Source organism: Drosophila kikkawai, chromosome 3R, assembly GCF_030179895.1.
Source record: "Drosophila kikkawai strain 14028-0561.14 chromosome 3R, DkikHiC1v2, whole genome shotgun sequence".
NCBI classification, from domain to species: domain Eukaryota; kingdom Metazoa; phylum Arthropoda; class Insecta; order Diptera; family Drosophilidae; genus Drosophila; species Drosophila kikkawai.
In genome coordinates, this window is record NC_091731.1 from 13,007,513 (window position 1) to 13,028,181 (window position 20,669).

Genomic DNA, 20,669 nt, shown 5'->3' on the forward strand with positions numbered 1-20,669 from the left:
GATTGTTTAACCAGAAATATAACCCTAAACATTCGTGGTCATCCTAATAGTAATCATTCTCGTAGGCCTCTCGGGGATTCCCGCAGCAACCCACGAAACGCAGCCGCGTGTCCTCCATGCATAGCTTAGCGTCCTCTCTCATCTCCCGCATCTTCATCCGGACCTCCTCGCGCATCAGGTTGCGGCACATGGCCACCAGGCCCATACCCAGCAGCATGTACACGAAATTAATGGCCAGCTTTGAGTGCTGATCAGCGGCCACGGACTGCAGCTGGGCCAGCTCATCCGGATCAGCGCCTATGTCCTCCTGCAGCTTGTGAGTGGCAGCATTCACATCGGCCGCTGTGGTCAGCGAGGCGCCCGGGACAAAGTCACCGAAACCAATCTTGCACAGCGACGTCATGCAGAAGTAGAAGCTGTTCAGGAAGCTCCACTTCTCCCAGTTGGCGAACATGACGGTGCCGGTGAGTACGTAGAAGAATATCACCCACAGACAGGCGGTTGAGGGCACAATAACCTTCTTGCGGGGCAGGTTAACGCCACCCTCGAGGGCGTCCAGGCGATCCAGGCCGGGATGCTCCTGGGTGCAGTCGTGCATGGAGCGGTAGAGGAACTTGAAGGAGCGCGCCAGCACTCGTCCCATGCTCAGAAAGTACAAAATGTACAAGGGTATCCCGAAGGTGGCATAGATCACTGTTAATCCCTTGCCCCACGGTGTTCGCGGTACCATATTCCCGTAACCGATCATGGTTATCACCGAGAGGCAGAACATCAAGGCGGCCGGAAAGCTCCAGATCTGCTCAGGACTCCTGCCCACATAGCCGTGCTTGACGACTCCGGCTATCTTGATCTGGTAGTCACGCAGAACGGCATTCGTCGCCTCCGTCCAGCGTAGGCGATCGACGATGTTGTGCTGCTCCGTGATGCTCCACAACTGTTGAGAGCAGTTCTGGCGCAGCTCAATCACATGGCCGGCGGTCTCGTCCACGAACTGCCGCTCTATGTGCATAAATGCGAAGGCGCCGCAGATGGCGTAGAACACAATGAGGGCACCCACGCCCACCTGTGTGCACATAAAGGTGACGAAGTTCCGGCAGCATCGCTTTACCCGCTTCCTCGGCTGATTGCTGGGCGTGGAGGAAACGGAGGATGCCCCTCCCACTGCTACACCTCCTCCACCTGCTGCTGGGGAGCTTTTCCTCTGAAATTTACTGGGCATTATCGTTAATCGTTCCTTCGTTATATAACAGATTCCACGGATGCTGGAGCTATCTGGAACTCTTCCCTGAAGCCACACAGGCAAACGATGCCTTTCATGTGCAATTAATTTGGCAGTTGTCGATCGTCGGTCTAATTTGGAGCACTGGGAGTGTGGAAATATCAGCACGTTGGCTAAAAATAAACCCACGCCTTTGCACGGCACATTTTCCAAAGTCCAGACGCACGATTTTCCCTCCGGCTGCACGACTGATCCACGCGGGCGCCAAAATTCAACTGAGGAAAACTATTTCGAGGGAAAACCTCCCAGAAGGCGGCGATAGACACAAAGAGAGCGATTGAGCGGGAAATCCAGAGGCAGCGGATGGAGATCCCCAACGAAAGGCGACTCATAAATAATGTGAGCAAGTGCCTGCCTGCCGCGGCTGCCCGCGGTTCTAAATGCGGTAATTTACGTCAAAATTATGAACAGAGGCAATCAAGACATCACCTTGGGACAGGTGCAATATGGACAACAGATTTGGAATGTTACAGATAAAGACTGTGTTATATGGCGTAGGAAAAGGGATGCCCCAGATAAGTTTGGGAATTGCAGAATCCCATAAGACTATCTGATTAGTTTCAGCAGTCGTTATAATGTAAATAAAGCATTCATATTTGTGTTATTTTAAATGTAGCTCAGGGGGGAGTCTTGACTTTATATAGAATTCAAATATAACAAAGAAATATTATTAAAAAGCGTCTAATTATATAGAAAAACATTTTAACATTTAGATACATTTTCGTAGAATTTAAACAAATATATCTACATTTAAAATCAATTAAAATAAGGCCAAAAGTATGTAATTATATATTTAAGCATTTTAAATTCTTATGTAAAATAATTATAATCCCATTTTAAAGTACTTTGAATATCTTTGAAGTTTTTAATGGCAGATAAAACCAACGAATGAATTGTAAAATTTAATTATATAGAACCAAAAAGTATTAAGCAAAAAGTTTCCTTAATCTACAAGATTTTAGACACAGATAAGAATCCGAAAGATACCGATTATAAATTTTCAGATAAATCTTTATAAATTTTGAAAAATCTTAAAGATATATATAACGTAAATTTTCAAAAGATGTTTATCAACCTTGAAACATCCGAAAGATATCGATTATAAATTTTCAGATAAATCTTTATCAACTTTAAGGAATCCGAAAGATACATTGCAAAAAAATGTAAAAATTGAACAAATTTTTTTTTTGTATCTTTATCCAACCAAAAAAGTTTCCCAGACTAGAGCCTTTTAAAAACTATTGCTTTACTATTGTGCTTAACATTTTGCAAAAATTTCGGCACTATGTTTCAGTGAAGAAGAGTAAGTAGCTCGCGTTACTAACATCCAGTATAGAAAATCCGAAAGGGATAGGGATTGTCTGCTCGCAGTTCATAAAAAATTATGGCACTCTGATTAACGGCTGTGTGTGTGGAGCACAGCGGGGGCAGAGGCAGACGGCGGGGGAAAAGCTCTCGGGAACTCTTTTACTTCGGCGCAGATCTACGCGGAAAGAGCATCCGGATTCGGGCAACAACAATTGTGCGGGACGCCAAACAAACTATACGTAAATATAAACAAAGAATTAAAAAACGAAAGCAGAGACCGAACACACACACAACGCAGGCGGCTACGCTGATACAGAAGAAGAGGAAGAGAGATCAAATGAATACGCAAAAACGGGGGGTGAAATGCGTAGCGAAGAGATAGATTTTTTCAACACCAGCACTCGCACACACACACACACGGCTGCACTCGGGTCGCACACTCTCGCAGACAAACACTCACACACACAGGCGCTCAAAATTTCACAAAATTTATGCAAAAATTTTCGGCGCATTGCACACTTTGCCAGGCGCTGCAACTGGCCTCCACATTTTTCCTACTTACGCTGTTTATGGTTCTTAATAGTTGCGCGTGAAAATTTTGGCGATTTTTCTGCACTTCCCGCTAATTTCGGTTTTTCTGTTTTTCTTTTATCTAGGGATGTGAAAAATATATTATCAATATATCGATATTTTTTAATACAAATGAATATTTATATCGCGATATTTTTGTGACCTGGTTATCGAATAGCGCTAGTTTTAAAAATATATTTTTGATATTTACTTATTGGTCGCTTCCCGGGCAATCTGAATTGGCAATAAGCTACCTTATTACGCCAGGTAACTCTTAAATACAGATACAGAATTTGTATTATCCAAAAACTTAAACTTACCAGGATTTCCCTATTCGACTGCACGACCAAATGGGCAGTGTGTTCCCTTGTCGACTAAATAACCGAATTATTGAAAATATCGGCGATGAATAGCGATAGTTAGCCGTTATTTTAAATTTGTATGGGAACAATTGTTTTCCCATACAAACTGCTAAAAATATCGGCCAACTATCGTAATAATTTTCAGATAATTTAGTAATTCAGTCAATCAATCGGTAAGGAATATTGAAATTTATATTTTGTATAAAAAAAGATATCATCCATAAAATTTTTTACATAGTTTTTTTTTATTTTATGCAAGAATAACTATCTATTGCGCCTATCGATAGCAAGTGGTGCAAGTACTGCAAGCAGTGAAGGTAACGGCTTGGTGAGAAGCTTAGCTTTAAAACTGCTTACGAACTGCTTGGTCAAACTACTTGTCCGAAATGCTTGGTATAACTGCTTGATTCCAACGTCTTTAAAACCGTTATTTTCAAAGTTTTGAGCAGAAATCTGTTTTTACGTAAGTTTTCGGAATTTTAAAGGGCATCCCCCTTCTTTAAAATTGTTGAACGTTTTCTGGTACCCCGTCTGCAGTTAGTAGTTTGTGCACATTTATTAACTAATTTACTACAACAATCAACAAATCGCATTCGGCATTCTAGTGGAAGCAGCAGTTGTAGAAAGCAATGGAGGTGACCGAAGCTCCTTCGGACTTTAATCTTACTACAGGTTTCCCATGCAAATGTACTTGATGACAACGTAGTCATCGATTCCGTGCTTGGAGTCCTGGCTTCCGACTCCGGACTCCTTTACGCCGCCAAAGGGTGCCTCTGCCGCGGATATGATGCCCTCGTTGACGCCAACCATGCCCACCTCGAGTCGCTTGGCCACGCGGAACACCTGCAGCAGATTATCGCTGTAGAAGTAGCCGGCCAGACCCAGAAAGGGATGATGGAGACAACCGGGCCGAAGACCTCCTCCGTGTACAAAACAATGGAAAAAAATGGAAAAAATTAAAAATAGCACCGTGATAAGATTGGAAGTTAGGAAGATTATAAACTTTAATCCAAATATGTTGTATTTTCAATATTTTTTTAATCATGCTGGCATATCTTTATTTATAATTCCATTTATGATAAGTATTAGCCAACTTTTGTTGCCAAGAAGCTCCCAGACCTGGCCAGGACTACATCAAGTTTGCTGACTATGTATAAACTCCATAAGAAGCTTAAAAAGCCTAAAATTTAATTTTCTTTTCTTATGGACCCATCCCAGCTGCGTAAATATTATATCTAACAAATGTAAGCCTCAAATTTAAAAAGGAATTTGACTATTTTTGGCGAATATATAAAAGTCTAAAGGGTATAAGATATTTCAGTTAACAAATGATTAATGAGATTTACTAATTAATGAGATTTCTTACTAAAACAATTACAATAAATACAATAATGCAATAATACAATTAAGCTATTAAAGTTTGTTATTTGTTGAGACTCAACGTTCCTGTTTTTTATACCCTTGCAGGGTATTATAATTTCAGTCAGAAGTTTGCAACGCAGTGAAGGAGACGTTTCCGACCCTATAAAGTATATATATTCTTGATCAGCATCAACAGCCGAGTCGATCTAGCCATGTCCGTCTGTCCGTCTGTCTGTCCGTCTGTCCGTTTCTACGCAAACTAGTCCCTCAGTTTTAAAGCTATCTGAATGAAATTTTGCATATAGTCTTCTATATACTCTCACTGCTATATATGTCGGAACGAGCCGGATCGGACGACTATATCATATAGCTGCCATACAAATGTTCAATAAATTTTTAGAAAAAAAATTATAACTTTGCTGTTTTTGAACATTTTTGCACCATTTTTTAGATATAGTCATTTTATATTATTTCATTTTATATTTATTTCTGAATTTTGGTAAAAATTTTATGAAAATCGGACGACTATATGATATAGCTGCCATAGGAACGATCGGGAAATTATTAGGAAAAAAATTATTGCTTCGTTGTTTTTCAACGTATTTTTATCTACTTTGGAATATAAGCTTTTTTTATTATTCTAGAATTTTGGTATAAATTTCATAAAAATCAGACAACTATATCATATAGCTGCCATAGAAGCGATCGATAGATGTAGAGAAAATGTAAAGCTGGGAATGCAAAACTGTAACTCTCAAACTGTAAACATAATAATATAGGTAAAATGTAATGAAATAATATCTGCAAGGGTATACAAACTTCGGCGTACCGAAGTTAGCTTCCTTTCTTGTTTTTTACGTGAAATCGTTGATTTTCTATCTCTATCATTCATTTTTTCCTCATATTAATATTCTAATACTAAACTCATGCAAATATTTCTCTATATTTAAAAAATTTCCCTAAAACTAAGAAAGTTTTTTTACAAATAAGGAATAAGTAATTTTGAATTTATGGTATTAAGCAGGGTTAATTTTTCTATTTTTCTTTAATTTTAGGGCGCTTTTTCCTGATTTGTCTTTGTCTAGTTCCTTTTGTTGTATAAGGACTGGTAAATTTTTCATAAAAAACATGGCTAATTTGTCCTAAAATATAAAATATATTCTCACAAGTTTGCACCTATAATTCTGTACTGGGTCTAACATTCCTGATATTTTGTAGGGCGATTTTGAATAAACATTTTTATGAGTGCCTTTAATTATTATATATTAAATTCTTCTTTATTTATTATATACTTTTTTAGTTATATTTATTATTATATTCTTAGTAAATATATTAAGTTTTAACCAGAAGTTTACAACGCAATATTTTAAAGATATTTTAGACACTAAGAAGAATATATATATCCATTTCTAAACAAACTAGGCTCTTTCCCAAAAGTCATATTTCTCTGGCAGAACCGACTTAATACATAGCATAAAAACCTGCTGCCATCGTAACTATTGGGAAATTAAAATAAAAAAAAATAATTCAGATATTTTTCGATATATTTTTATCTAGTTTAGATAGATTTGTATTCTTTTAGAATTTAGATTTTAAATTAATGAAAATTTGGTGACTACGTAAATCATAAATCAATCAGTTCAATTTACCATATATAACCCCCTAGGGATTTTAGCAAAAGTTCGGCGTTTTACCATGTTTTTTAACTTTTCTGTTAGGTTTCTTTTTCATACAATTGCAGCCTGCTTCTGCTTCCCGAAAAATCATTCTTCTTTGCTTTGATTTATTTTTTAAACTCAAAAATCAACGATTAAGCCATTACTTTGTTGTTCCTTGTCAAGCATTTTTATTGTGGCAAACAACAAAGGACGTTTGAATCGGGTTTTTTTCAGGCAATAAAACAAATTTAATTGGCAAATAAATGCAGGACTCGAACGTTTCGATCCTTCATTCATTCGTTTTACTTACCGCTACCCAACAAGTACTTACTTTGTGCCTTAAGGGTGGCCAGTTCAAAGACGATTGTTTTGCCTGAAAAGTAATATTGCTCATACGCCAGGTATAACCAGCACCCTGAAAGAGGCCACCCTCGAACCCAAACCCAAACTCCATACCGAACCTAACGATTTGAATTGTGCTTCCAAGTACAGGGAGGGACGTGGTCATGAAGGGCAGAGAGAGGGGGAGAACATGAAACGATTGGTATTGGTATATGTAATAATAATAATCATAAATTTTATTTGGTTTTATTTGCTATTATTTGCTTTGACATTTAAATGCTGCTAGTGAATTATATTTTGATTTTAATTTGAATAAATTTGAGATATACATACATACATATGTGTATATTCCGGTAGATATATATATGAATATATATATCTTTATGGAGTGATTTATTTAAACTGGTAGACGACGAAAAACTGTTAATAATATTTGCACTCCGACTGGGCTTGCATTTGCATATTGATTAATTGAGTTTTTGTGTGAGTAGAGCAAAAAAATAAGTAACAACTCGGCGTTGTTTCCTTCTGTTCGCGTTGATGGGATTCATGTCCAAGTCCTGATGCCACCGAGCAACCCTCCTCCTCCATTCCAGCCCCAGATCTCGGGCAGCTCTCGGTTGATTACAACATGGATGTACAAAAATATTTCGTTACGCTTAAGTATGTGGGATAAAAGTTTAGAAAAATCCATCGTCTCCGCTCTAGTTAGTTTGCTTGCTGCTGGGGCTTTGTTTGTTTTTCGTTTTTAGTTTTTTAGATTTTTTGTTTTATATAATTCCATATTTATTACATTTTTGGTACATAAATCTGTGTGTAGTAGTGTTTTTGCCTTAACATCTGTGGTGTTTTTGAATTTTTGCTGTAGTTTATTGGCTTCAAGTTTTGCAACTCAATCAGTGTAAAACTAAATAAAATTATGTTGTGTATATATTTTCTTTTGAAATGTATTATATACACACGCACATGCACGTAACTTAAAAACTAGGAAATCAAGTAAGTAGTTTAAAGTTAAAGTAGAAGTAATTGTAGGGGATAAACTAGAAAGTAATTTTATACATTTTGTGCTTTGGACCGAAAGATAACAATTTTGAATAATAATGCTATAACAAAAGATCTTTTCCTAAATAAATATGCAAAGGGCAAGCAACCTAAGCCGAAACTGTTGCTTCTCCTAGCATTTCTTTTTTTGTATTATTATGTTTTTTTAGTTATTCATGTAAAGTTTTGTGCCGAAAATATCACATTGATTTTTTTTTATATCTCGTTCTATTATAGATTTTAATTTTGTGCCGAAACATAGAATTTTGTCTATCACAAAATGTTTAAAATTAATTACTTTTGCCGTCTCTGCGGGGACGTTTTGGTTATTGTAATCAAGAAGCAAGAATATCGATAATTATACCCTGAAATTGTGATTAGTTCTCTTGCCAATTGAGCAGAAGGTTAAGCGGTTTTAAAGTAAAATGTTTTTATACATATTAATCCGAACAATTTTCTTTTTTTTTTTAGGTTTTCCGTGATATGGTTTCTTTTTTTTATAGTTTTATAGCCATCTCGTATCAACTAGGGTTTACAAAATAAACATTTGACCATAAATATAAACAAGCTTAACAAGAAAGTGAGGTGGTTTCAAGTGGTTCGAGCCTAAACCTAAATAAACTTTAGCCTAAGACATAGGATCTTCAAATGAGGACAAAGAATAATAATAATAAAAAAAACGGCCATCATTGAATTATTATGGGAAACGATTACATAAAAATTAAACCATAAGTTGTATGTCTACGTAGATTAAAATTAAGCAATCAACAATAAAACTGAAATGCATTTGAGGTATATGAAAATTTCTTTGTAGTTGGTTGAGTAGCCCCCGTATCCTTTCTCCGCTTACTCTGCAGAACATATGTATATATCGGTTAAGCATTACATATATGTATAATCTAAGATTGGTAAACGTAAACTAAGACCTAGTGTGACGACCTTCTTCGTATGAGTAGTAGTAGTTGTTGTGGGTGACTGTTGCTGTGGCGGCTTTCGTCCAATCCTTTTGCCTCCGATTCCGTTTTCGTTTTCGTTTCCGCTTCCGCTTCCGACTCCTGCCTACCATTATGTATAGTTGTAGTAGTTAATATTACTTTAATTTTAGGAAACAACATTTAGAAACCTTCGAAATGGTTGACGGTTGACTGTACTCTGTGCGGTTATAGCTATCCTCCGTCTTAGTTAGCAACTGAAACCTTTTCCTAATCTTCTTCAGTTATACACATTTTTATATAGTTTATAAATTGATGGGACGTTTTTGTGTCGGATAAAGTTAATATTAATATTGTATATGCATATGGGTGCGATTATGTAATTAGCATCTTCGGTTCTACTAGTGTTTGGGTTATTGTTATTGCTTGGCTAGCTCTGTGGGTAATATGGTACACGACGACTATGTAAATGCAAGAAAGAATCCACCTAAGGGCTATAGCGATTTACAATAAACTCTCGCTGAAGCTGCTGTATCTATTGCTGAAGTTGCTCAAGTTGCTGTTGATGTAGTAAGCTGGATGCTGCTGCTGCTGGTGCTGCTGCTGGTAATAGTGCTGGCGATGATGGGCTGGATTCGGGCCCCGGCCACGCCCTTAAATGGACGAGTTCAGCTTGAGCAGGCGATCCGGATGCTTGACGCGCAGATGCGAGCGCAACGTGTCGATCCTGCTGTAGGTGGCCGGGCAGTAGGGACACATGGACCGCTGGGCGGTGTGGGAGTGGAAGTGATGCCAGCGATTGGTCACCTCCTTGCCGCAGGATCGGCAGCGCCACATGGTGCCCGGATCGCGGGATGGCGTGAACATGTTGTGATACGACATGGTGTGATGTGAATTGTGACCAGCAGCTGCTCCTCCGGCTCCTCCTCCTCCTCCTGCTCCTCCTCCGGCTCCTACACCAGCTCCTTGTCCGCTATTGGGAAGATTGCCCGCCCCTTGATTGTAGCCATGGGCTGGGGGCGTGCCGCTATGACCGTTTCCGGCGGCGATGTAGTGCAGCGGATGAAACTCGCGCTTCAGGGCCGCCGACAAATGCATACCGAAGGGCGGCGGTGGGGGCGAGGCCGAGGACGAGGTCGACAGCGGGGTCGACAGGTGGTGGCGGGCGCTGCTGCCTGCGGTTCGAGAACGAGAAAGAGAAGAACAGAACACACAACAGCCCGTCGAGCGGGACGAAAATCAGCCCAGAGAAATAGATTTCTTTTTATTTTGATTTTTTGTTTTGTTTTTGATTTGTAGTTTTTGCTTTTGCGTATTTTTTTTTTTATAATAGAAAGGTGTAGAGAGAGTTGGTGTAAGAGTGAGTGTGTGTGAGAGACAGACAGAGACAGAAAGAGAGGGAGATATGGCTTGAGACAGAGATAGGTAGAGTTTCGTTTTGTGAGCAAAAAACAAAAGTGTTTGTGTACTTTGGGCAACTTAATTAAAAAAAAAAAATGATCTCAAAACTAAACTAAAAACAACTAAGGGGATAGAGGTAACTATTGAAAAAACAAAAAACAAACGCGACTAACTACAATTCAAGCAACTTAGGTCAACAAAGGAATATACATAAATAATAAACAAATTACAAGAAACTCATCGAACTTCAAGTTCGCATCATTTCCGCTGCCTCACCTACATATTTCAGCGTGCAAATGAAATATTCTCGACTCCTTGTAAATAATATAATGTATATAATTTATGGTTTTTTATATATATAGTATATATAGATATATTTAAAGGCGAGCGCGCTCATTTTACAACTAAGCGTTTAGGAAAATATATGCTAGGTGAGAGCAGGGTGCCATAAAAGTGGGCAACAGTTTATAATATTCCTTTTAATTTTCAGTTTAAATAATTAAAATTGTAATTTTTTGTTAAACTGCTGCTCTAATTTAGCTGGCACCCTGCTCATTTACAGATTAACTTATGAAAATGCCTCCGTTTGTTCCTGCAAAGTTCCTTTATTTCGGATTAACTCACTATATATATAATATTTAATTTGATTAATTTTATACAAATGAAATTAGTCACAATCGACGCATACATTTAGATGTATTTATTGGCATACTCATTTAGACATGAAATATGTATATATTGTAATAATTCGTTTATGGTCAAATGATATAGGGAAGTCCTCGCTTTCGCACATTTAACCTACTGTTAAAATCTAGAAAACCTTTTATTTATATTTTTTGGGTGTAACTTATCTGTGCGAAGAATTACACTTACACTTGGCGATATTCTTTATCGGGCTGAAACTCAAAGGGTAATTCGATACATACAATAAATCCATATATTATTATTTAGTTTGAATTAAAGTAGGGTATTCGAAAATCTTTCAAAACAAGTTGTTGAAAAATTCAAAAATCATACAACAAAAATACAAATTAAAGAGAAAAAAAAAAAACAGGAAATTGGGCCGAGGTTTGAAAATTCTCTATGTGTATATATGGTATTTGGCGTTTGTGTGTGTGTGTGCGTGCGCGCAGGTGTGTAGACATATGTGCAGGTGAGTGTGTTGGCATATAGTAGGATATATATTTGGCTATAGTTTCTTAGACAATAGTTCGACTTTTCATGGGCACCCCTAACGTATTTGGAAGCACAATTCAAAGCGCACAGCAGAACGGGACTTGGAGACTCGCTATCGATATCGGTATCGGTAGGGGCTTATCGATTTCGCTTTATCGGAGTCAGAGGATCAAAATAATAAGGAACAAGTAAGTAAGTGATCACCATTTCATTTTGTTTTCCATAAAATTCAATTTATTTGATTTAGTTTTGATTTTTTTTTTTTTTTTTGTTTGTTGTTTGTTTGCATTTGTCGGTGTGTTCTTCTGTCTGTCTGTGTGTGTGAGTGTGTTTTTATGTCTGCCTTCGTTTTATATCTTTTGTTATATTTATTATGGTTTTATTTTGGGTTTAGTAATTCGATTTCTTTCGCTCATTGAAAGAGGCTGCCATAATAGATAGAATGTTTATTAAAAATCGTTTTAAAAAATATTGTAATATATATATATTTATATATGTTCGTGTCTGCGTGTGTGTGAGAGTTTGTGTATATATATATAAATTGTAACAAATGCTGCAAGCATTTTTTTGGACTTGCTTCAATTTGCTTAACGTTAATTAAACTGATTTCATATATATATTTTTTTCTATTCGGTTTTTTGTTTTCTTTATATTTTGTTTGCTGCTGTCGTTGATGTTGGTGCTGCCGCTGTTGTTGTTGTTGTTGTTTCTTTTATAAATAAAACTAAAAATAGTTTGTATTGCATTTATTATTAATACAAAAATATAAGATTAAACTAAGTTTACATTGAAACTAGCACGTCATTAAAATTAAGGGCTCGAACAACGCTTGATCGACTGCAAAAATGCTTATTTTGTTTGTTAATTAAATGGTTAAACAAAGTCAAAGTCAAAATCGAAATCAAGGACAAGGAGAGTGTTTCAAAAAAGGCACCAAAATAAATATGAGAGAGAGAGAGAGTGTGTTCTATAATGGGGCTGGCTGTGGGTGTGTGGTGTGTGTGTGTATGGTTGTTTTCTTCAATTTGATAAGCTTTATGACATTTATTGTAAATAGACACAGAAATAGTAGCGAAAAGTTGCTCATTAACTAACTGCTGCTATATCAGATGTATATATAATCATATTCATTGTGATATGCTAACATTTATTTAGTGGTTTTTTTGTTTTTCTGTTTTTCTCTAGGCGGTGTCTTTCCATTTCAATTGTTCCAAGTTCTGGCGCATTTTGTGACGTTTTCGAATTACATTTCCTAAGCACCGCTCTCTCTATTTACAAATATTTCTAATTTCATTTCTCATTAATCTTTTTGTTTTTTATATTTAAGTTTTTAATATTTTTTTGTTGCTATTTGCGTGGTCTTGTCAACGTCAAAGTCCTGCTGCTTAAACGAAAACTAGTCATATTGCACATACGATACGATTTGAAAGAAATCCTTCTTTCTTGCTCTGCCTCCTTCAAATCCTTTAGCTCCTTTGCGTCTCTCCTACTCGTTATACTTTAAAGTATATTTGGATTTAGCACCATTTTGCGTACCACACAAATTAATTAAAGATTACCTTCTCGTTCTCGTTTTTTAAAAAAACTTCAACTCACTCTGCTGTTCTTCTGCTTAATTAACATAATTTCAATTTGTAATGCGTGTGTGTGTGTGTTGTGTATGAGTGTGTGATTTTGAGTGTGTATGCGTGTGTTTAGTTTTACTATAGTTATCACATCATATATAGATAAATTTCTTAAATTTGTTGTTTAACAAAACAGCGTTAAAAATAAACATTAAACAAACATTAAGTCGGGGGCAGTATTTGATGTAGCATTATAATTATTAATAATTGTAAATTTAATCACTAAACATTTCATGTTAAGAAGTAGAACAAATAAATATTATGAATATATGTGTGTATGTGTATTTAATATATAGATAACTTTATATAATATATTTTAATCGAATTATGCATTAATTCTTTTAGGCAATTAGACAATTGTGTTTGTGTTTGTTGTGTGTGAGTGTGTGTGTGTGTGCGCACCAATATTTTTTATTTTTTATTTATTATTTTTTTTAAGGGATTTTGGCAATCAATGTACAACAACGAATTACAAAGAAAACGGACTTTAAATATACACTAACTGGCAGAAACCGGATGAGGAAGGGAGAATCATCGTCATATTTACAGCGCAAGAAGAGTCTGCGAAACTAGTTAATATTATTTATTATAATCAATATATATATATATATAGACTGGATAACAAACTCGGCCACATGCACGGACGACGCAGTATCGTTAACTATAATACATCAGATCGAAACAGATCGGAACATATCGGAACAGATCGCTCACCTCAGTTCGAGACTCATTCGCACACACTCTCGGGATGGTTATAAATAAATTAACATTAGTTTAGTATTAGTCGTAATTTATTTTAGTTTAGAGTTTAGAGTTAAAACTGCTTTTGCTAATGCATGTCTTCTTCAAGGTCAACTAACATCGATCAAACGCACAGATATTTGTACATTATAGATACCACATATACATACATATGTGTTTGTATATGTGTAGAAAATCCCATTGAATAGTTGTGTGTATAAATATCGATTAAATTGAGTTACTCTAATATTATTATGATATTTTACATTTCTTGTTACTTGGCATAGATCCACTAGATCGTAATTAATAATTAAACATTTATGTAAAACAGTAAAGTTTGTTTTCTATTTTTTGTTAGCAGCATAGAAATCTCTTGTTTCAAATGTCTTCAGTGTTCGGTGTTAGCTCCTAAACCTTTCTAGAGTATCAGAGTGGTTGCTTGGTTTCCCCTGGGGTGGGTGGGTTAGTGTGTGTCAAATGGGTGTGGGTGGGGTGTGCACATACTAGTGTTAAATGCAACAACAAACAGGTGCAGAGATAGAGAGAGAGAGAGAGAGTGTGCAGCCAAGGACCAAGAGATTTTTTGTTTTGGCACAAATGTCAGGTGACAGGTCCAACAATTTGAGTTTTGTAAAATTTGTAATTCCATATGTGAGTAGTTCTTGAAATACATTTAATTTTAAGTTTAGTTCAAGCTTTTCAAGGTGTAAATATTTGTTTTTTGTATCGAGTGCTGCTAATTAAAACCTTTTGCTTTTCCTCACCCTCTTCCTCCTTAGCTGCCTTGGAAACCCTTTTACAATTTAAAACCTTTTTATGTTTAAATTCTCTTACTAAACTTTATGTTTCATCCTTTCTATAGTTTATGGTTGAAACCATGTGACAATCAGCATTTAAATCAGCATTTTGGATTCTCCTCTCCTCGGTTAGCTGCTCTTCCTTCACTTTTCGCCTAATTAATTGACAAATAAATTTTGGCTTACCCTCAAAGTTGCCCTAAATGTTGCCTACTTTGCGGTTTCTCATCTATATTTTATGTTATTCTTTGAGTATCAATTGGTTGCTCTTGCTGTTTGCTGATTTTTTTCTATTCACGGTGGATGTGGCTCCTGCTGATCCTGCTGCTCCTCTTGCTGCTCCTCCTCCTGCTCCTGCTGCCTTTTGCTGTAGTTCCTAGCACTGTTAGCGTAACTATTGTTATTGTTATTATTATTATTAGCATTATCATTACTATTAGTAGTAGTAGTTGTAGTAGCTTCCATTTGATTGGCATTTGTGGGCTCGCCGCTTCTGCTGTTGCTGCTGCTATTATTATTTATATTGTTTGTGTTGTTGGTGTTGCTATTGCACATAGTTTCCTGGTGATCATACGGCGCCAGTTGCTTCAGCTGCTCCATATACCGCTCGAAGTTCAGCCTCATCTGCTGCTCCTCATCTAGCTCCGTGTCGCTCTCATCGATGATGATCGTCTGCGTTGCCGGCTGTCGTCTCTGGGACCGCAGGCTGCCATTGCTTAGGGAGCTAATGAAGGGTTGCTGCTGCTGATGTTGCTGTTGCTGCTGCTGCTGCTGGGATTGCTGGTAGTAGTAGTCGCGTGCATAAAAGTTAAAGGGCTGAGCCTTGCGATGTGACTGCTGCTGTTGCTGCTGCTGCTGCTTGAGGTTCTGGTCATCGTGGCGCCAGGCTCCATAGTTCCAGCCCAGATACTGGCTATATCATTCGCTCGTGGCATTGTGCTGCTGCTGCTGATGGTGCTGCGGCTGCAGTTGCTGATGCAGCATGTGCTGCTGGGCCAGACTGTGGGCATGCTGTTGCAGCTGCTGCTGCTGCGATTGCTGCTGCTGTTGTGGGGTTTGCTGTTGCTGCTGCTGGGATTGCTGGTGTTGCTGCTGCTGATGCTGTTGCTGCTGCTGCTGTTGCGCCGCATTGAAGGCCGCTGCAGCTGCTGCCGCCATGGCTGCCTGGGAGGCCACCGCCAGCTGGCTGGCCGTGGGCGTAGATGCCGCCGCCGCCGCTGCCGTGGACATAAGGTTGTCGAACTTGCGCGTGTCCGGATTGTACATGGGATGCTTGAACTTGCAGTGCGTGCGCAGGTTGTCGCTGCGCGTGTAGGTCGCCCGGCACAGCGGGCACTCGAAGCGGCCGGGGAAGTGGACGTGGTAGTGGTTGCGTATGTGGGTGACGACCTTGCCGCACAGCTTGCAACGGTGCAGGTTGCAGCCGCCGGAGAGGCGCTCGAACGTTAGCCGCATGTGCCAGGCCTTAGAGCCTGCGTCAATGCAATTATTTCGATTTGATTTTCGTTTTATGGAGTTGTTTGTTTTTATTTAGTAGCATTTATATTTTTTTCGTTTTTCAGTTTCAGTTTGAGTTTTTTTTTCGTTTTCGTTTTGTTTTTATTTATTAATTTGTTCGTTCGAACGCGCAAAGAAAAAAAGAAGAGAAAAACAATGTTGTTGTTGGTGATTCACAGAAACAGAAAAATCATTTTTATAATAATTCTTAAACTGTATAATTAGATGGTTTTCAAAGTCTGCTGGTGTGTGTGTTGGTGTATTGGTGTGTATGTGTTGATGCGTGTATGTGTGGTAGTATATTTGTAATTTCTGTTTCCTTTTTTTAGTTTTTATTTTTATCGCTTTTGCCATGGAAAGAATGATTATTAAAAACTGAAACTTTTTTTCACATCGCCGAGACGTGGGTCTTGTGGGGTTAAATATAATATATATATGTATAATATATAATTGTTCGCAATCAAATTTTGTTACACCCAAAAAATCACGGTAAATAAATACAGTTTTTGAATAAAATTTGTTTTGTTTTCCTTTTAACTACTACTTTTTCCATGGGGTTATTTATTATTATTTTATTTCGAGAGCTCGAGAAATGCAGAACAACAGCACTTGAATGATGGTAGGTTGGTGTGGGGTGGGTTTGGGTTTGGGGGGTAACAACAACATATTACTAGGTAAAAAATTATTATTTTGAACTCAAATGATTTGCCGTTGCTGAAATTTCATCGATGGTTCACTTAAGGAAATTATTTACAATATAATTGGATGAGAATTAGGGGAGGGCGACCGGAACAGTATTTTCTTTGAGGAACCCAAACCAAATTATATATATGTTGATGTATGTATGTGCAATGTAAAATCTAAAATAATGTTCTATTTGTTGTTTTTAATATATATAAATGATTCAGTTTGATTTTTCTTCAGCTTCTTTGTTAATTTCTTTTTGTCAAGAGAGCCCAAGAACCGTATTAGTGTTTAATTTCTTTCACTGTTTTTCGAGGGGTTGCGCTGGGAGGTGGAGTTTATTGTTTATTGTTTTTCGGTGAATGTACATAAGTTTGGAGGGAGACAGAGACAGAGAGAGTAAGAGTGGGTCAAAACAAAAAACAAAAAAAAATAAATAAAAACTAAACGCAGATGAGGTTAAGAAAAAATGAGACAAAACATGTAAATAAATATGACTGAGTTCTGGGATGAAGACTTGTAAAAACCATTAACGAAATAACTGTAGCGCAGCAACAATGATAAGAATCGGATATCGCACGTTGTATATCGAACATCGTGCATCAACCTATTGTTTATCGTTTATCGAACACATTTCATTCAACACCCCTCCTGCCTGACAGAACAAAAACAAATTTAGAGTTTCGCTGAATATAACAGAGCGAATTAGACTGTGGGTACAATATTTAAAGAGAGATAGACAGAGAGAAAGAGAGCGAGACAGACTGACTGTGAGAGGGAGAGAGAAATACAGCTAGAGAGCAAGATAGATATATATCGAGTAAGTGAGTGAGTGAGTAGTAGGCAAGTGTTTTCGAATAACTAAATCAAATTTTCAATCGTTTGGCCAATTCCTGTTTTTTCTTTTCTTTTGTTTCATTTATTTTTGTTCGAATTTGTTGATTTTGATTATCAATAAGACGTAAATCATATAAATATGTATGTGTATATAGAGTTAACTTAGGTAACATAAGTCTAAATTATAGGGGTTGAGGTATTGTGCTTAAATAGATCTTAGAAATTTGAACTTACCGTTAAGAGAGTGCGCTTGATGTTTAAATTTTTGTATTAAAATTTGGACTTTTGTATTCTTTTGTTCTTTTTGTTTCGTTCAATCGTAAGAGTTATGTGTTTTTGTATATTTTATTCAATTGTGTTTAGTGGTTTTTAGTACCTAGGGATGAGGGTTTAGTGTACCAACAAATTGCCTTTTGTTTCTTTTTATTGAATGAAAAGAACTGGAATTTGATTTGAAAGAGATTTATTAAGTAAAGTTAAAGATGTTAAAGATTGATTTATCCGTTTCACATACATATGTGTACTTGTATATATTTGTATTTGAGTGTTAATTAATTGGATTCTTTGCTTGATTGGTTTCTCACTATTACTAGGGTTTTAAGTACATCGTTTCTCGTTAAAATCCGATTTAAATTTGATCTTTAGCAAAGCACTGAATTGTGTAGATTAATGAATTGAATAAGTAAATTATCTGTAACCAACTTCGGTGGGTGTTTTGCCAAAGATATACATAGTTCAGGAGAGCGTCCAGCCTCAGTTACCCGATGATGTTCTCTGGGGCTCGGCATAAACGGTTTTGAAATTGGACGCTGCCCGAATAATATTTCTCAAATTTTTCTTTTCGGTCAACATATTTGAGACAAGACTGGAGACCTTGCAGAGAAAGAGATTCTCAAAAATAGTCGATATATTTTCGCTTTGCCTTTTTCGGTTTCAAGTCTCAAGCTTGCTTTCCTCACTCGTTTTGCCTAGATTAATCGTTATTATTTAACCTTTCGTTTTATTTTGCGACCTTAGGGCCTATGGACTAGAAGAGAGATTAGCTAATATGGCACAAAATGACACGAACGAACATAAATTAGTCAACATTCACTACAGCACATGTTAAGTAAGTAAATAAAATAATAACTGACGCGGAAATCGATTGGAATTCTACATATAATACTTGTCAAAGTTTCCCTCCACTGAGTACTGGTCTCGGTATTTACTAATTCGAAAATTATCTCGATACTATCGATATTAGATCGATAATTGATAATCGATAATTATCCATTTGGTTCGCTCTATGTGTGATCTACAAAAGAAGCAGCATCTATAGAGGTTTCGACGATTTAACAATAATAATAGTTTAGAGTCTTGAAGTCAACTACGATTAGCATAGGTTCTGTGTCTGCGTGTGTGTTTGTGTGTGTGTATATATAAGGTTTATAAATAGATATATAGATGTACATCGAACTGCCAAGACTTTGGCTCCTCACTCTAGCTTGCATTTAGCATTAAATTACGTATACGTTGCTTGATTCGTGGCTACTTAATAGTGGTGAAAACCTGTCTTCAATCTTTGATTTGATTTGCCTCGACTTCGACTTCCACTTCGACTCGATCTGACGCCTAGAGAAGTGATCACATATGTACATAGTGGCTGAAGAACCGATCCTTGATGTCCGCATGCTTGATTTTGCAGTGGGCCTTCATGTTGTCCCTGCGGGTAAACTTCTGCCCGCACACCGGACACTCGTGGCTCTGCGGCCGATGGATGTTGGCGTGATGCCAGCGATTGGACACGATCTTATTGCAGCTCACGCAACGGTACAGGGTGGGCAGCGTGCCCGACAGCTGGACGAACAGGGTGGAGTAGTCGATGTTGTGGTCCCTCCGATTGGCAGCCGCCGCAGCTGCCGCTGCCACTGCCGCCGCCGAGGACGAGGAGCCGCTGGAGCTGGAGCTGGGCTGCGGCGAGACTGCCGATGTGGTCACTGATGGCGGTGCGGATGGCACTGAACCCGTAGTTGATCCCGTTATGGATGCTGAACCCGAGTTTCCGCCGGAACCCGAGGCAGTCGGGTAGTGCTGCGGCGATCCTTGAGAGTGACCGGGTGGGGGCGGTGCTATTGGCAGGGCTGATGGGTGATGTTGATGGCCATGGCTGTGTCCATGATAGCTGGACAGATCCAACTGCTGCACCGATCCGTTGCTGGTCAGATAGGCTTGACTGCCGGCCACATTCGACGGCGAGTAGGCCGCCTCGGCGGGACAGTCCATCAGGGAGCGTTGGTGCTGATGATGGGGCGGGTAGTGGGTCATCAGGTGCTGCTGCCGGCTGCAGCGGATGGCCCGCATATTGAGCTCCTTGCACTTGTACTCGCATTGGTAGCCACCACCGTCTACATAAATATCCGATCCGGATGCAGCTGCCTCATCGGGATGGGGCGGGGCATAGACCACAGCTCTACGGTATTTCGGCGGAGTGGCATGGTAGGCCGCCGCCTTCTCTTCCTCCTCGATATTTTCCTGGTCCTGCTGCTCCACATCCTCCATATCCATATCCCGATCGCGGTGGACCTGCTCATCGTGCTCCTGCTCCCTATCGTAATCCTGTTCCTCCCGCTCCCGATCCCGATCCTCACTGTTAAAACACTTGACGCGACCTGCAAACATTTGCTTCGTTTCATATTAGGCGTCATCACTGTGGGGGTGGGATCTCAGGGGTGGACAGATGGTCGGGTAGACAGATGGACGTGTGGTGGACAGACAGAAAGAGACTGAGATTGGTTTCGATCGCGCCTCACTTGCATTCCATGCGCTCGGTGGTCAAAGCCAATGGTTTTTGGGCGTGTCTTGGAGGAGCTGTGTGTAGGTGGAATCTAAGTTCAACTAAGTAGCCACAAAAGTAGGAGTAGGCTAAAAAACTTCGGCATGAATTGAAAAAATTATGTGACGGGGAGCATATGTATAAAAATATATATCCCTGGGGCCTTGCAGATAATTAAAATGGTGTCTAGGATTGTGTCTTTAAAATTGTAAAACGTACAAAAATGATACCTCAAGCATTTTGTT

At 38.3% G+C, this 20,669-nt stretch overlaps 2 protein-coding genes and 1 long non-coding RNA gene across 7 annotated transcripts in view; 1 reads left to right on the forward strand and 2 right to left on the reverse strand.

Annotated features, from left to right (window-relative positions):
- Positions 1-43: 43 nt before the first annotated feature.
- LOC108074083 (TWiK family of potassium channels protein 18) lies at positions 44-1,466 on the reverse strand. Its single transcript, XM_017165963.2, has one exon. It carries the CDS (start codon positions 1,217-1,219, stop codon positions 44-46), a length of 1,176 nt encoding a protein of 391 aa, XP_017021452.1. The 5' UTR covers positions 1,220-1,466.
- A 7,687-nt stretch (positions 1,467-9,153) lies between these two features.
- The window catches only part of LOC108074094 (sex determination protein fruitless), a 118,325-nt gene continuing 106,809 nt past the window's right edge, over positions 9,154-20,669 (reverse strand). For 2 of the 4 annotated variants that reach the window (XM_070287472.1, XM_070287471.1), the window contains exon 7: positions 9,154-10,029. In XM_070287472.1, the coding sequence (XP_070143573.1) occupies positions 9,509-10,029 (521 nt within the window). In that variant the 3' untranslated portion in view covers positions 9,154-9,508. Of the gene's footprint in view, positions 10,030-12,162; positions 16,067-17,892; positions 20,261-20,669 lie in introns of those variants that run through there. The other 2 variants (XM_070287470.1, XM_041775918.2) reach the window with 2 other exon arrangements.
- On the forward strand, positions 11,257-13,622 carry LOC138929013 (uncharacterized). Of its 2 annotated transcripts, none has more exons than XR_011445437.1 (3): positions 11,257-11,408; positions 11,451-11,623; positions 13,496-13,605. It is a non-coding gene; the product is annotated as an uncharacterized lncRNA (long non-coding RNA). The 2 variants fall into 2 exon arrangements; XR_011445438.1 differs by having other exon boundaries at positions 11,259-11,408; positions 11,451-11,619; positions 13,496-13,622.